At 50.3% G+C, this 17,346-nt stretch overlaps 4 protein-coding genes across 4 annotated transcripts; all 4 read right to left on the bottom strand.

The window, feature by feature from the left end:
- Nucleotides 1-4,573: 4,573 nt before the first annotated feature.
- Nucleotides 4,574-6,152, bottom strand: MFIFM68171_09874 (uncharacterized protein; the record flags this gene model as incomplete). The annotated part of the gene is made up of 4 exons (XM_071065293.1): nt 4,574-5,164; nt 5,238-5,778; nt 5,848-5,935; nt 6,020-6,152. The coding sequence occupies 4 exons, from the start codon at nt 6,150-6,152 to the stop codon at nt 4,574-4,576; spliced, it is 1,353 nt and encodes a 450-aa protein (XP_070921394.1).
- Nucleotides 6,153-8,960: 2,808 nt separating this feature from the next.
- On the bottom strand, nt 8,961-10,811 carry MFIFM68171_09873 (uncharacterized protein; the record flags this gene model as incomplete). Its single annotated transcript, XM_071065292.1, has 4 exons — nt 8,961-9,970; nt 10,083-10,341; nt 10,422-10,594; nt 10,655-10,811. The coding sequence occupies 4 exons, from the start codon at nt 10,809-10,811 to the stop codon at nt 8,961-8,963; spliced, it is 1,599 nt and encodes a 532-aa protein (XP_070921393.1).
- A 1,149-nt stretch (nt 10,812-11,960) lies between these two features.
- MFIFM68171_09872 (uncharacterized protein) lies at nt 11,961-12,651 on the bottom strand (the record flags this gene model as incomplete). Its single annotated transcript, XM_071065291.1, has 3 exons — nt 11,961-12,104; nt 12,303-12,493; nt 12,621-12,651. 3 exons carry the CDS (start codon nt 12,649-12,651, stop codon nt 11,961-11,963), a joined length of 366 nt encoding a protein of 121 aa, XP_070921392.1.
- A 339-nt stretch (nt 12,652-12,990) lies between these two features.
- On the bottom strand, nt 12,991-13,839 carry MFIFM68171_09871 (uncharacterized protein; the record flags this gene model as incomplete). Its single annotated transcript, XM_071065290.1, has 1 exon — nt 12,991-13,839. The coding sequence occupies one exon, from the start codon at nt 13,837-13,839 to the stop codon at nt 12,991-12,993; it is 849 nt and encodes a 282-aa protein (XP_070921391.1).
- Between the last annotated feature and the right edge of the window lie 3,507 nt (nt 13,840-17,346).

Here is a 17,346-nt window from a genome sequence, read left to right as displayed (position 1 = left end):
GGGAGACCCAAGGTAGTGCTGTAGTTGGGCTGGAGGCTGGGGGTGTTGGGGTCCGAATGCGTACATCCAGCTTAGATATCACCCTCTCTGGGTCGTACGGTATAAGGCCAGCTCCGGCAAATCCACCCTGGATGTTCTTTTCTGTGATTGAAGCAAAAAACGCTTCTCTGAACCCACAAAGAAACTCTAATTTGCTGATGTGTGTGATGTTCATCCGCATCAACTGCTCAATCTGGCAGCTATACGCCTTTTTCAACGGCGAAAAACAGCCAACATCTAATGGCTGAAGTAGGTGCGAGGAGTGCGGAGGCATACAAAGTGTGATAATGTTATGCTCCTGGCAGTAGGTCTCGAATTCTTCGGAGTGGTGGCTATCGTGGCCGTCAAGGATCAGCAGCCGGTATTTGCCTTTCGTACGAGATGCTGTATGGAAATCGAAGTGCCGAATCCAATCCATGCCTTTCTCATTGGTAGTCCAGCTATTATCGGTTGTTGTAATACGCTAGTTGGCCGGAAGGTTGCACTCTCGATACCAATTGGCGAGGTGATATTGTCCGGCTAAGATGATGAATGGCGGGATAGCCCAACCTAAGGCATTTACTCCTTGGATAACTGTAGCCCACTCTCGATTACCAGGCTGGGCCTGTTTAGCCCTACTACGGCTATCAGAGGTAGTAACTACCATAGTAGGGATAATAATGCCCATCATAAAACCGGTCTCGTCGAAATTATATAAATCTTCGTCAAGGATACCGTATTTAGCCTTAGTATTATACACAAGTATAAACCACTCGCGAATAACCTTTGGATCTTCGCATTTAGCCCTCTGGTAGTCGTATTTACGCGTAAAACGCGTCCGAAGTTCTGGCTGGCGCTTAACGAAGTTATGAGCCCAGCGTTTGCCGACAGGGGGCGCGTCGCGTTCGCGTAGCAATCGATTGGCCATATCTTCCACGTACGAAAGCCGGGGATGAAATGCACGCGTACATAACTCAATTATGTATCGAATAATCGATTGCTCTTCCAAATCCGTGAGCTTACGCGAATTGGCGATAAGGTCGTGTCGAGGAAGTCGGCCGGCCTTTCGGTAACGAAGCGTTCTTTCTGCAATATCGTACAACTCAGCTGCAGCCGGAATGCTAAGCTTGGTATCGTTTTGAAGAGCTTGCAAGGCCAAAAGAGTCCTTGCTTCTTTTGAAGGGGTCCCCATGGCTTGTTGTGGTAAATTTTGTAGAAGATGTAGAGAGAGACGCGTTGTAGTAGGGAAGCGGCCGCTCGCTTAGATCGGCCGCTCGCTTATCACGCACGTTAGAGCTTAAAAGTAAAGTTTAGGATATAGAGGAGAATTTTATCCTAGTATCGGAAATTACAGAGGTAATAGCTAAAGCAGGTAAATAATTCGGTCCCTTATTAAGAAATAGAAGGAAAATGTCAATAATATAGTCATTAAAGCTATCGATAAAGCTGTTAATAAAATAATCAATAAAATAATTAATCTTAAGATTGCAGAGTTAGTTAAGAATGCCAAAGCTGACGTTACTAAGCGCCTAAGCGATCTCAAGAACAAACTAAGGTTAGAAATCTTAGTAGCAAAGAGATTGACGGTCCAACTGTCAAAGATAACGGCATTACAAAAAGAACAGACAACGAATATGCCGAGATCGACCTAAGAGCTCGAAACGTCCGGGTCTGTCAATAAATATAAGGTACCCGACAATAGCTACGGCACTAGGTTGCTCTGGTCTAAGAAGAGGAACGTAAGTGCTACTTAGGGTGACAGAATGTAGGCAAGGAATAACAGGAGCATGTAGGGTGCTGTAACGGTAGGCGCGTAGCTTAAGAAGAGAGTGCTACTCTCTGGTCTATGTCGGAAACACAGCACCTCTGAATCTTGGGAAATGACAGTTTAGGATTTTTATGTGTCTTGTCTTGATTGTTTTCGTCTGTTCTCTCTCTCGTCTCCCTTAGAGAGCTTACTCCTTTATAGACGAGATACACGTACAGGATGACGTCGTACAGTGGCGCAGTTAGCTGCCAGCCTGCTTTAGCTGACTAGAATACATGGGTTTGACTCCTGTACTAGATCCTGTGATCCTGATCCTTGGACTAGCGCCTGATCCTTTTGACAGTCTATTCGACCTTTAAAAAGTTAAGGATGACGATACTAAAACTAGGAAATTAGAGCCAAGGGATAGCTAACAGAGGAATAAACGTAACTTTTATAAAGTAGATAGTGACAACTAGAAGGTTGTCTTTTCGAAAGAGGGGCACTTGTTACGTGGTAGAGGCCAGCACTGCTTAGCAGTATCTAGGCCTACATCCCGTTAGAGATGACGTCCTAGGAGTCATCGCTTATATTTATAAAGACCTCTTAGATTTGTCCCCAGAGGAACCTTGACTCAATCAACCATCATTATATCTTACTTTATCATAGATCATGCTAGTGTTTATGAAGTGCCTACCTCAGCGTCAAAGCTGACACCCTTGAGATCACCAGTTACGGGACTACGACGGAAACCTTGTAACAACTACTTAACAACAGATACATCATTTTAGTGCCAATAGATTATAAGGAATTCGGAGAATATCCCGCTCTCTAAGGCGCTAGAATCGACCCAGTATTCCCAGCCCACTATCTTCACAAAGTACAACCTCAGAAGAAGTAACAGCTAAAGCCTATGCCGTAAATTTTAAAGAATGGCCCCTTGGAATCGCGGTTTTCAAACGCGTTATACTGGAAGGGATAACAACTTTCTAGCTGCAGTTCACTTAGGACCTATGTCTAGAACACGGTAGACGCTATATAAGGAGCAGCAGAAGAGCTGCTAAGAGCTAGAACACTACAGCAATACCTAAGCCAATTATACAAAGAGCGAGATATACAGCACAGGATAACACAAAGATCTGCCAGCTGAAGGAATAAGGACTGTCTTAGCTTACAATCGCCAAGTAACTTCTAAGACACTCTGCCCCGGCTATTGAGGCAAGGTATTATACCAAGCTCAAGCCTAGCCCCTCTCGTAGGCGTCGGCGACTACGCGATACTCTCCGAACCCCTGCGGTGGACGATTCTGACGAAGAAGAGTGGGATGTTGAAGAGGTTAGTAACCACAGAAAGCCGGGCGGCGGAGGGCTGGAATTTCTTGTGAAGTGGAAAGGCGGGGACGAGACGTGGGAACCGTCTGAGTACGTAGCGGACAGAGGCACTTGACAGGTATGAGCGCCTTCATGCCAGTTGGTTTAGACACCGGCACGGCAGGGCCGGTTATTTCTGCTATTTCGTCATCTTTGGGGCTATCATCACCTTGTAGCTTACTGCTGATTATGGCTTGAATCATACTTGGCGCCATCGTGGTTATGAGGCGTTTGATGTTGCTGTAGCAGAGTAAAGACCTAGAAGGCCCTACATTCCAAGTCAAGGAGCCGCGCTAGACAAGTCGGATGCTGACTTGTTCCAAGAATTGGAACATTCGAATGACCGAGAGCTAGAACTGCTTAGGTTCCATGATAGGGATGGCCGCAGCACCGTGCACCATCTCCGGCATTGTGTTGAGTGTTACACCGAACGTCTCATTAGGGGAGCCGATCCGGATGCTGCGGATAACAGCGAGATGACTCCAATAGCTGTCTACCTTTCTGAGCATTTTCTTTGTCCTTCTGAACGATCGCGCAGCATAAATGCCCTCAGGTGAATTTCGTCAACCCCCTTATCCTCCTCCTGTTCGTCATGGGCTCGCCCTATTCAAGATTGGTTGCACCAAGTGGCATGAGCTCAAGCCCCAAACTGGCTCTTATGTCCTCCAAAAGATGCTCCATGGGTGTCATCAGAGAGAACCACGCCAGTGAACACAAAGAAGGAAGCGCACGTCTCAAACCTTTCAACCGACGGAACGGCCGCTCAGCAGTAGACGCATCAACCAGGTGTCGACCGGTCAAAACGAATTCGCTCTCTGCGGCGCCGGAATCGACCCAGCATTCCCACCCCGCCATATTCACAAGGCCCAGCCTCGGAAGATGAGACAGCCAAAGCCCATGCCACGAAGTATGAGGAATGGGCCCTTGGAAACGCGATCTTCAAACGCATTACACTGGACAGGATAACACCGCCGCAGCTCCAACGCTTCGATCTTCATCGACTCGGCCTCAGCATACCGGTCCTGCTCATGGTATGTCCGCGCGAGCTCCTCCCAATCGTATCTGGATGCTTCTCCGCGAGAATCTCCCACCGCAGCTCGTACGCCCTGGAACCTCCTCGATTTTTACCAGTGTCTGATCTTGCTGATAAACGAGTGCAGCGAGACGGCGCCCCCTCCCTCGGGAGCTGACGATTGAGGAGACAGCCAGTCACAATAATCGCAGGATGGGTAATGAGTATCACCTCGTCCTCCCCGAGGCAGCCCCATTGCCACTCAAAAAAAAAAAAAAAAAAGATATTGCGTCAAAGTACATACGCGGAATCTAACATGTCCGGGGCTCTCCCACTGGCCGTGCCACACGCACATATCCAATGAACAGTCGGACAGTTCCCGTCCCTGAAGTGTGACAACTCCTCACATACTCATGCCATCACCCATTAATTCCGTCGACTCCTGCGCTCCATCAAAGTATTCCACCCCGCCGACATCGCAATGACCACCAGCGTAAGTGGGCCAGCTACCGCCCATAATACTTTGAACAGCGGCGAAGTTTGCACATCCCAAGTCCCACTCTCCTCATTGAAACTGGCCGGGAAGATCTGACTCCCCACAATCGAGGCTACAGCCGTCGTCGGCAAAAACACCATCGTAATCGCAGCAATGATCTTCATTGAGCTCGCATCCCTCCTCATGGTCGCCGAGTCCTGCAGCGTAACGACGTTAAACTCCAATCCGACGCAGTTATCGACTCGGCGCTGGAGGCTGGTGAGTCGGAGGCGGAGGTTGTTGAATAGGGAACGCCTGTGCCGGAGGTTGTCGACTAGCGTCTTTCGCACTTCGCGGTCGGCATCGTTGAGGAGCGGCTTGCGGGTAAGGATGATGTCGCGGAGGTCATCGAGGAGGAGGAGAAAACCGTCGACTGTTTCGCGGAGGTGGATGATTTGTTTGGAGCAGTTGTGCAGGAGGGCGAAGCTATTACGCTGGCTGAGAGTTGCGGAGGGGACGAGAGAGGCGTTGAGCAGGACTCTCTGAAGAGAAAAAGACAGAGAGGATGACATGTTATATTTCGTTTTCGAGTACGTGGGAAGAAGACAAACGCACCTTCTCGAGTGGATACACTCTATCACACATGCGCCACACCCTCTCATCAATGTAGTCGAATGAGCCATAGACAACAAGATCAAGGAGCGCATACGGTTCTACCATGATCTCCTTCTCCACCTGTGATCCCGCGCAGCAAGCCTCACGGAAAAGACCGAGTCTTTCGATGACATTGCGCGGAGCACCGAAACAGATCAGGGTCGGGGAGCGTGTGCCAATTGGAACCGATAAACAGTACCCTGATCGCGACCACGTCTCGTCGGTACCGGGCACCGCAGGAGAGGCGTCCCGTTGCCGTCCGTGCGGCTGACCTGCGCGGGCTACCAGGTTCTGAACGACATTAGTGTTGTCTCCTTTCTTTTGAACGTTTTTAGCTAGTGTGTGAAACCATGCCGTCATGGAGCCGTCCTGTCCCTCACGAGAGCCGATGCTGTGGGTGACGCTGCATGGGCGTTCCGCAGCGAACTCTGAGGGAATGCCCAGCTTTTTGAGCAGAGCGCTTAGGACTTTTGCTGTCTCATTGTTTGGATAAGGAGCAAAGCTAGCCTTCAGAGTTAGAAGTTGTGCCGAGTCCAAGGCCTCGGTCTGGTTGTTGTCAAGCGAGTCTCACATAATACGAATCGCAGCGGTGTCAAGATCATCTGGACGACAAGCTCGTCGAGTCCAGCCGGTAGCGTCACCATTCTTGCGCTTTATAGCTGAATTATGTCAGCAAAGTAGGGTATGTAAGAAGTGAAGATTCAGAAAACAGGAAGTCGGAGCCGAGACAAATCCTGACGAACCTGGCGATAATTCCCAAACGTCGACCGTGCCGAAGGTTGCGACTCGTTTAGAGTCGTCGCACAGGCCGCCAAAGTGCGACTCTTGCTCCAGCGCATCGTACACGTGGGAATCTGAGAGTGCTGACCACGACATGACTGCAAGAAGGGATAACGAACGAGGATACAGTCGAACACAGCAGAATAGCAACTGGGGTACTTTGCAAGAGCCAGAACCTTGCTTCGTCCGTTTTTTTTGGCAATCGGCTACGCTGTTGTGGAGGGAGGACGGCGGTTAGGCAGATGCCAAGCCGGCAGGAACCGGAGGACCTCGCGCTCCCCTTTTCTGGCCCCCTGCTCAAGCTCCGCCATTCGTTGGCCAGCCAGCTGCTTTTGCGGGACAAGCCCCTCTCCCTCCCTCTCTCATCTTGTCATGCCAAAATCCAGAGCGCAATGGACGCTGGCGCACGTGAGGCCTGGATTCCAGACATCACTGAAGACTCCCCTTGGCGCTGGGAGTGGTAGAAGGTTGACCTGGCGCCTGAGGACCTGTCCACGAAACTGGAAGCGAAGTACAATACGGCGCCCTACAGGATCCAAAGCATCAAAGCATTCCACTACGACATCAGCGACACTGCATACGAGGCCAAAAATATCGACAACTTCTATACGAGGCTGGCGCTTTGCCGAGATAAGCGGTTATAAGAACTGTAGAAAGCTTGGAACAGCATCGCTATCAAGATTATCTGTTCGCCCTCGACATTCGGCAACGACCTCGACCGTCTAACCCACTGGTATGCTTTTCAGCACTTTACTTCGAGCCGCTCCTTGGATTCGATAGTTCTTTTTGTTTTATTTAATTCCTTCTACCGCCTACTACGCTGGCGGCTCCCCAGCTACGGGATATACGGCTCTCGGGCTCGCCGCCTACCGAGGCGGATCGGACCGAGTCGTCGTTGCCGGACACCGCCCTGGGTAGTCTGCAAGAGAACTCGCTAAACTCGACCCTAAGAGTGCGGCAGTAGCCGATACCTCTACTACTACCACTACTATCACTACCGCCACGCTGTACTATACGACATTCGTCGTCGCCAATACAGTCGATCAGGTATACTGGTGTAGCGAAGAGACAATAATATAACTGCCTGTTTTGACAGTGTATTTCCGATGTTAAAAAAGCAAGTATCGATGTCTAAAGTCTATCATCCAGCCGATATAAACTGTCAAAAGGGTCAGGTGCTAGTCCAAAGGATCAGGATCACAGGATCTAGTGCAGGAGCCAAACCCATGTACTCTATTGAGCTAAGGAAGACTGGTAGCTAACTGCGCCACTGTATAGACGTCATCCTGTACGTGTATCTCGTCTATAAAAGGAGCAAGGTCTCCAGCAGAGATAGAGGGGGGCACAGAAAAAAAACAGGAGACAGAAAGAGACAATCAAGACAAGACACACAAAAATCCTCAACTGTCATTTCCCAAGATTCAGAGGTGCCGTGTTTCCGACAGGTGCTGCGATCAACGTTATAGACATTTGCTGCAGTTACAACCTTAAGATTTAGATCTTTTTCAAGAGCGGCAATAGCCAGAATTAATTGGGCTTCATTTGAAGTGATTACTATTTTACATTGTTAAGAAATTGAGATATTGGTGGTAGGGTAGTGTGTTTGGTAGAAAAGTAGTCACTCGTTTGTTCTAGTCACTCGCTTATCATGTACGTTATAAGTTCAGAGCAGCTTTTTTTACTTCAATTACAGAAGAAAATATCTAGGGTAGCTTTACCAGAGCTGGCCTTATACCGTACGACTCAGAGAGGGTAATATCTAAGCTAGATATACGCATTCACACCCCAACACCCCCAAGCTCAAGGCTAAGCACAGTACAACCTTAGATCTCATAAACACTATACATCTCTCAAGAAGCTACCTCATAGTTAGAGCTTATTAAAACCCGGATATCCAAGCATCAGGGTAGCTCTCTAACATCTATACTAGCTACTATAGACGTATTAGCTAAAGGAATAATTGCTGTGATACACGAGGTAGCTATTTTACGTAGCAAGGTTTCTATACTACATATGGTCAATGAAGGGCTTAGTAAGAGATAGAGAGCTAAAAAAGTATATATACAGCTTAGAGGGTCACTTACCATACAAGAAGCATAGGATCTACTAGATCAGAAGGCCGTGGGTAGGCAGGTAATCCAGGAAACACAACAAAATGGTGGTGGTACAGGGGAGGCTCGTACGAAGATTCAGTGCTGCAGTATATACGGCAAGCCTGGTTATAATGCACGTACGTGCAAGGAGGCTGTAGTTCATCCCTAACAGACCACGGACAACCGACGGCAATCGCTAACTTTCACCCCATCAGCTCTCCACGGGTGTACGGAATGCCGCGCCGTCCCGGATCCGCCTAGGGGAAGGGCACTATAAACCGCGAGGAGCAGCTGATGCACAGTTACATGCAACTCCACCAGCACCAACTTTCCAGCGCGCTCAACAGTACGCGAGGTTTCTCCCCAAACCTCAGATCTCTCCTTCGCAAGTCAGTCCATCTGTCTCGTTACTATCGGCGCGGTCGTTAACTTCGCCCGAGTTTACCTACGTAACCCTGTCCCAGCCGCCAAGCATACCCGGCCTTGTCGTAGCTGGTGTTTCCAAAGGCTCATTGAGCTTCCAGGCATGGTACGCAGGTAGGAGGGTCATGAGTCGAGAAGATTGATGAGATAGATTGAGTTCGAGATTGGCATGGTTCACTGGATAGATAGACACACAACGAATCATCGTATTCAACACTCTGGCATTCCCTCCTGCTAGGGCTCCGGCATCGCTTGCAAAAGACTCGCTCGCTTTGCCAGAACATTTGAACTCGATATTTCCCTCCAACTTGTGTCCTTATTCCCATCATATCACCACCTTATGATTTCTAGCAGAAATGTGCCAACGTCAAGTCTGAGCAAGCAAAGCCTAAGCTGCCCTCCTCACCATGCGAACGTCCAATCCCTTCTGACGCGGAAACCAGCTATTAGTAACAGTCCACTCGCGCTCTGGATGCACCAGTTCGATATCATAGTTCAACGCCAGCGTCGCAACAACTTTATACGCTTGCATAAGCCCCAAGTTCTTACCAATGCACATCCTCGAACCAGCACCAAAACTAAGATCCGCATCATTCATGGCCCTCAACCGCCGCGCAAACGCCTCCTCGCTCTCTCCGTCACTCCGCAGCCATCGCTCGGGCCGGAACTCATAGGAATCAGAGCCCCATACGTCGCGGTTCCGATTGATGATCCATGGGTTGAAAGCCAGAATGGTGCCCTCCGGAACGGTACTATCATGAACCTGACCCTTCGACGACAAGCGCTGCCCGCCGGCCGGCACATAACGCTCCAGCCCCAGCGAGACACCGGGGAGGTAACGTATGGCCTCGCGCACGACAGCATCGAGATACGGCAGTCGACGTGCCTGCTTGATGCTGACAACAGGGCACTCGGCGGCTGAGAGGCCCGCATCGGCGAGTTCGGCGCGCAGACGCGCCCAAACGCCCGGTGTACGTAGGCTGTAGTACAGCGCCGAGCGGATGGTGATGGCGGTGGTGTCGGCGCCAGCGCCCATGTTGATCACGATCCACGACACGATCTGGTTGTCGTCGATTTGCGGATCTACAGACTTCGCCTCAATGAAGCGGTCCAGGTAGTCCGGCTGCGTGGGGTTTCGGGAATCATCGGCGCCCTGGTATCGTGCGATGAGTCGGCCGACGCATGTGGCAGCGAGAGCGCTGAAGCCTCCCGGGCCCCGGAGGCGTTGTACCAGGCGGTTCTTGTGCAGCAGAAGGTCGAGGAAGGGCATGCATCCTACCCAGGCGAAATAGTCGAGCAGATTTTCGGATGCGCGGAGGGTGCCGTCGAAGTCGGTGCCTGCGGAAAGGTAGCCGAGGGGCTGGGAAAATGTGACGGTGCCCACGACATCCCAGGCATCTGATAATGGCAGGCTATTGTTAGAGCTCACTCTCTCGAAAAAGAAAAAGTAGGCGAAGAGGAAATAAGGGGACAAGGGGAGAGACCAGGATTGAAGGGCAGAGAGACGAACAGTACAGTATCCAGTCTCCCAGATCAAAGGCCTTCCCGGCACCGGCTGTATTCGGAGCGACGAATCGCCTGTCCAGCTCGACACAGAGCTGCGTGATTGCCTTGTCTATGAGCGGCTCAAAGGTTACGACACCGGTGGGAGAGTAGTATTTGGCGATCGGCTTTTTCTCTGCCGCGTGTTTGTCCTCATCGATATGGCTGAAGAGGTTATGCACAATGTGGCCATCAACGAGGGCGCTGGCGGAATCGTAGTACCCAGTCTAGATATCGGGTCACGTTTGGTTAGCGACGGGAGTTCTTTTGTGGCAAAGCGTTACAGCGCTGAATTTGAGGATGAAACCTTTTTCCAATCCCCCTTGGTACCAAACACCGTTTTGAGTAGCGCCGGGTCGTCGACATCAAGGACGTTGGGTCCGATGCGTACCACTGGCCCGTACTTCTTGTGAAGCCGGGCCAGGTCGTGCTGGAAGCTACCCCGAGAGATATAATAGAGTCGCCAAAGGTTGGTAAATTCTGGATGGGATGGTCAGTTCGGTGAATCCTCCGAAAGGACGGAGTTGGAAAGCCGCCTACTGGCTAAGAGAGGGCCGGGGTATTGCCGCAGTGGGGAGTTCAGGTATGACAAGAGGAGGTAGGCAAAAAAAGCAAGCAGCGCCACCAGCAGATAGTGAGTGAGGTTACTCGCTGCTAGGATCTGCCCCGGCATCGGTAGTAGTATGTGGATGCTCATTGTTGCTGTACCCAATTTGAGTCGCCACAAGTCCTTGGTGCTAGATGAAAACCTGGCAACGCACCTCAAGCACTGGAAATGCCACCCATGGGCTATTTGAAGGGCAAAAGGCCGTGGCCACGAGCCTTACGACAGCGTGGAGGGCTGGCAGTTGCGGGGTCGCATCCATGTCCTGCATGCGGCTTTATCATTCGCCGGGTATCGAGACTATAAACCCTGTCTTCTCGGCTTATTGAGCAGATGGTGGGTGCAGCTCCTCCGCAGCAAAGAGAGTTGCAGCGAGACACAGGGAAGCGACGGAGAGATCGGACAATTCGCGAGGTGTCGCGGCGAGGTGCGCCACGGAAGACCGTGGCCCTTGTTCCTGAACAGACGTCAGGGTGTGTGTTGCGCGAACTTAACGTGACCAAGCTCGTTCAAATCCGTCTTATTGCTGGATGTCTGCATTTGAGATACCCCGCCAAGAGGTGCAAAGGTACCATTTGCTGTGCGGTCGGCCATGTGCCACAACATTGGCGGGAAATGCATGTGGACAAGGGTCGGCGGAGATGGGGGAAATCCGGATGGAGGGGCTAAGACCGTGTCACCTCATGGACAAAAGAACAGGTACACTAAACCCGGCTTTTTGGGCATCCTAACCCATCTAGGAATATCGTCACAAGTAGAAGCATGCTAACGAGCTTAAGAGCTATATTAACTACCCTTTAAGCCAAGATTTCGTCCCCATTGGAAGAGTTTGGTAGAGATCTAACAGTATACTAGAAAACTGCCTTATTAGGAGTATTTTGTGGTTAAAGAGCTTGTAGAGTAAGATTGAGCTATAGTTAACCAAAACTCGATCAACTATCAGGTAGACTAGATACAATAGATCCTGAGAGACTGTCTAGAATTATTCTTCTTCCTACACCGCTTTAGCCAAAATAGGGTGTGCCGGACCTTCTACCGCTATATACGTAGGAAAACCGTACCGTATAAGCCAGGCAAAAAACCTATATTAATAAGTAATAGGGAAACAACAGTAGTAGACGCCAGTTAGTTGTAAAAGAAAGGAAGGCCTTATATAAGGCCATGAAGACCTCTAGTTCTGGCTATCGAGCTACAAATTTCCCCCCACCTCCGAAGGTTGGTACATGCTTCTGGCCTCATCGCCTACAGAGACATGAGCTTCTCGTCGATCTTGTCTTCGGTGAATACCCAGGTGTTGTACTGGAGGACGAGGACCTCGATTTCGCATGCTACTTGGAGGCAGATGTCTGCCAGCACGGCCGTGTCGTAGGCATTATCGTCATCGGGCTGCCGGCCGAATTCGACACGGCGACCGGTTATTAGACCAGCATAATGATATATACGCTCTCGTACCGAGACTGACAGTCGTAGAAAGGTATCCGCATAGTAGTATCCAATTCCGAGGTACTAGCAAAGGCAGGTCTAACGCGTCCTAGGTGGTTCTGCAGTACGATCTATATGCATCGTCCGCCGCGAAATATTAACGTTGCCCGTGTCGAGCAGCATCTGGACCATCGCCTCGTGCCCATTCACGGCGGCCCATGAGAGAGGCGCCCAACCGCTATCGCCCGTCGAATCCACATCGACCCTGCCCGTGTCGAGCAGCATCTTGACCACCGCTTCGTGTCCACCCCCGGCGGCCCATAGAGAGGTCTCCGGCCATCGTTGTCCCTCGACTTGACATTCATATCATCCAACAGCATGCACGAAAACATGTTGGCTAATCCGAAAGCTAAAATGATATATACTAGCTTCATCCCAGGCCATAGCTACTCCCCATGAAGTAATTCAATGTTTCCATACGTCTCAACTCAGGATTAGAATAACGGCGCATATGACTGGAGAAGGTCCAGTTGTCGTAAAGCCACATACAACCCCATCAGCTAGAAGAAGAGGAGGGCGCCGAAGAGCGTACCTGCTAAGGAGACTATGCCATTGATGGCCGCTTGGGCAGCACCATGTGGCTACACATTGTGACCGGACGGTCTAGACAATCAGCCAATAGCAAGCAAGTCGTCTTCAACTGTGACCGTGGTAGCTCATTGCATACGAATTTAGACAACTTCTACAAAAGCACCCCTATTTCCAGTGTTTCTACTTGGACTTCTCGTAACGAGTCCGATGGAAAAGAAAATCTCGCGACGACATCTTATCTAACAGGGTTCTGTAGCTATTAAAGCCTCTCAAACTCGTTCGGTAATTTCTCTCTCTTAACCCAAGCTGATACCCCTTGAGCAAAGAGCTCTGGAAACTGCATGTCCCACGCATGCGTTGCCTCCCTTAACACAATGGCTCCTGATCCATCCTCAGGCCACACCTCGTCCTGGTTAGTCCGCCTGCTCCTCAACGCATCGGCCGTCCTCTCCATCATAGGCACGTCATCCCCCTTCGCCCCCGCGATAGATAGAGTCCGTACTTTCAACTGCCGCACGTGATCCAAAGTGAAGGACAAGATCCACGGGAACATATCTTGGACCAGCTGCCAGGTGATGTTGTCCCTCATCTCTGCCACTAATTCGTTACTCAGCCTTAGGCCAAGTAATGAAGTTTGATACCGGTATACCCAGTCAGGGAGCCAATGCAGCATAAGCTTCATGGTATAATAGGTTACTCTTGGCCAGCGCGCCATGAATAAGCGTTTCCCAACTGCCGGAGCAGCACCCGTGACAAAGAGCGAGAGTACGAGGTCAGGCTGGTCCAGCGCGAGGCACTGGCCTATGTAGCCGCCCATGGAGACACCAACGACGTGGGCTTTTCCGCCGTGGGCGTGCGATCGAATGAGTTGTGCGACATACCAGGCCGACTTGTCGGTCGTGCCCGGTTTAATGTGGCGTGACGCGGAATGCAACGGGAGGTCGGGGAGAAGGACGTGGAAGTCAGAGAGGTACGGGACGACGAGTGCAAACTCGAGGCGACACGTAAAGCCTCCGTGGAGAAGGACAATGGTTGTCGACTTATCGTCATTCAATGAGGTAAATGGCAATGACGGGGCGGGTGAGTCTGCTGGTGAAGGCGAGGCCATGGCAAAAATTGTGAAGCCGGAACGTCTTTGAGGTGGAAATGACGAGCGCAAAGATTAGACCGTTTTATATGTGTCGACTGCTCTAATCGCAAAGTTCTTAAACAGGGAAGTCCAAGTGGCAAGGGAAGTTGGCGTGAAGCGACAGCAACCGAGCGGCTCCGGGCTGGCTTCGGTGCCCGAGAGGGACCCGAACATCTCCACCTGAGATATATCGCAGTGCTCGCGCATATAGAACCAACGCTCCCAACAAGTTAAACAAGTAAAATCTGGCCCTCTATTTGGCTTAATTTGTTCCAGATAAGCCAGATTTGGCTTGATATGCTAGGTTTCGATTTGACTTGTTTCGATTTGACTTGTGTCGATTTGACTATTTGGGTGGGTCTAGGGTAGAGTTTTTTCGGATACCCCCCTTCCATTCTCCCTCACCCTCCCTGTATCCAACTTTCCCGTGAAGATATTCCTAGTTGCTAGGCGACCGTATGGCCACAAATCCGAGCTACGCAACCCTTCCGGTGAAAGTCGACATCACTAATGCGGCGAGATACAAGCCATGGTGGGACCGTGCAGTGGAGAATTTCGAGAGAATTAGTATTGCGTCAACAGCGCAGGTGTAAGCGATCACAGCCCGGTAGCGGCGAGAGCTCCTTGTTATTAATTCCCTACCAACTTGCGTCGGTAGGTTGCCATGGCCACGTATACACGTCTGAAAGACGTCGATCTCGATGACTTCGAAGGGGTCATGGACATCAACACGACCGGCCGGTTACGTGTCTGCCGGGCCGTGTCTAGGCGAATGGTAACCCGGGAACCTCGCAAGGCTACGAGCAGGCACGGGACCCGAAGCCTCGGCCGTGAAGCATCGTCAGTGTCGCTTCAAATTTCGCATACGGAGTTGTCCCTGGCAGAATGCTTACATCACGTCCAAGCACGCCTTGTTAGGGATACCAAGGCTGTTGTGACGTCTTACTCCTTTATCATTGCCGCAAACCCCTTGATGCGATGCAGGTCGCGTGTTACTAGGTAGCTTGTATTCCCCCATTCTCTGACTTCCTCCTGGGTTCCTTGCTAACCTCGCGAACAACAGCCCTCGAAGGCGCGTCGGATGGCATCCGTGCGAATGCTATCTGTCCCGGATCGGTTGACACGCCAATGCGCAGAGAAGAATGCTGCCGAATTCCTCCGACGGCCGACGTGGTCAAGAAGACATCGCCATTGGGTAGGCCAGCTCAAGTCGACGAGATTGCAGAGGCTACCGTCTTTCACTTCAGTGCTGGCGTAAGCTACGTCAATGGGTCCACGATGATTGGGGATTCCGGGATCTTGTTGACTGGACACGTTGAATAATCCTGGTGGTTTTCCAAACGTGCTTACTTATTCTTATCATTTAGCCCCAAGGGTTGATATCTCTACGATCAAACAGTAGCAATTGAAAGGGGGAAACGGAGGCGATAGGTGAAGTCGTGGTGTTGCAAAAAGATATACACCAATATTCAAGCAATGGTCCTATACTACCCCTGAAAAACAACTCCTATTGTAAAAATGATCAACTAGTTCATAAAGTGATCTTACCTATAGGCGTATCCTACTTCGTGGACTTTCTCTGCAGGCGTGCATTACTTCGCTCATCAACCAGTCGCGGTGGTCCTTCCTGCGCTTAATATAATTATGCCTAATTAAATACGAAGTGGTTGGGATGCCAACCATGGGTAATGCGGTCGACACTCCTTCCGTTTAGAAGCTGTGTTTTAATTCAGGAAGTGTACCGTGTCATGTTTGCCAGACGTTTCGTGCAGGGGGGCATCAATAGGAGCGGCAAAGGATCCGAGTTGCACAACAATTGAGCAGGGTGCTAGCACGTCGATATGATGGAACCTGTCTTCAGAATTCCTGGTTTGAACGCAGGGAATCGGGGTGTAATGAACGCACAATGATTCTTCCACTGCGTTGCATGAAAGGGGGCCTTTGACGGTCGTACGATCTATAGAAACTTCTAGTGATCGATTGAAGACAACGAAAAACATCCTATCCCATCTGAACAGAGGGTCCATGGCTGCCTCTCTTAATGACCGAAGCCTCATATCAATGACAGAGGATACACCTCAATTTTGAGGGTGTTGATCCCCACATCGAATTATCGAGCCTAGCATCCGAGCCAGTCACGCTTCCCCCAGTCCAAATATATGAACCGTCTGGGTTACCAAAATGGGACATATCGTGCCACATAAGACCTTCAACCTAAGCTCCATAACCACGTTGCTCCCCATTATACGCAATACGGAATACCGTTGACCACATCGCAACGACGAGCGCAGATAGCAGTGAGAAGCCTCTGCCCATTGCTGCAGATGTAGATGGCTGGCTGTCCATTGTTGGTTCCGCAGGAGTATTGCCCTGTGTCGAAATAGAGTTTTAGCACTAGGTTATTACTCTGGAAATAAATACAATTATCGTCAGTGTTGGAGGGAGATACTTGCCGTTTTGGCAGGGGAGCGACGTGGTCGTCTGCGCAGCCCCAAAAGCGGCGAAGGAGAGAAGGGCAGCGAGGGCAGCGAGTTGCATCTTGTCTGAGGTGGTCGGGGGTTGGGAACGTCTGTTCTGTACAGTATTTGTTGCTTGATATGAGGAGAGAAAGTTGGGATCTTCCTGCTTATTTATGTGCGTGCCCTGACCGACTGCAGAGAGGGGGACCAAGGATCGGTCGTCAAAGTTACTGCACGTGTAGGAAGGATCTTCGGACGTAGTCATTCGTGTATGTAACAATGGGGTCCAAAAAGTCATGCGCCACTCCCCCACCAACTAACCCAATTTTCATCCTTGCCATCCCACAGATCACTTACACCTCCCAACCTCGATTTTGACCGCTCTTTCATCTTTTTCCTCACAACAAAGCAGCTAGGATGGTTAGAATATCGAAATCTTCCGAAAGCGGAATAAATAGACCGCGTGGGGTCTTGTTTGTTGTCTGACGAGGCCTATTTCGAGGTAGGCGGGGACGGCCGAGCGATTTACGTTACCTGCACCCCGGAAGAGTAATTCCGTCTTGACTGTCTTTAACTAACATTCAAGAACATCTAGACTAAATTAGGGGTTTGGGGCTGTTTTGCGGGCCACATAAAGGTTCTGTTGCTGTCCTACCCCGGGAGAGCCAACTAAACCAAGGGAGGTTTCGTTAATGCAGTCAAAGGAGCTGCCGGGATCCGGATCTTAGGTTGGCCACCCTAGTCCCCAATTCTCTCCTATTTGAGAATATCTAGCACTGGATAAAGATTCAGACCTCTGCACAACGTCACAGGATCCAGATGGTTATAGCGATTGAAAGGACTTGGGCTGAGGTACTAACGAATTTATTTGTAAAAAGTTGGGCGAGATAATGGATTTATTGAAGCAGTCAAAGGGAGGACCTATCGAGTATTGATACAACTGCTATAGCACTCTTTTCAGTAGGAAATTGTCTGGATAAATGATTGTTGTTACACGATTTTGAAGTTGAGTAGTACATTAGTGCTG

The sequence above is a fragment of the Madurella fahalii genome (genome assembly GCF_045866475.1).
Source record: "Madurella fahalii IFM 68171 DNA, scaffold_5, whole genome shotgun sequence".
Classification (NCBI taxonomy): Eukaryota; Fungi; Ascomycota; class Sordariomycetes; order Sordariales; genus Madurella; species Madurella fahalii.
This window is presented reverse-complemented; position numbering and strand designations above follow the sequence as displayed.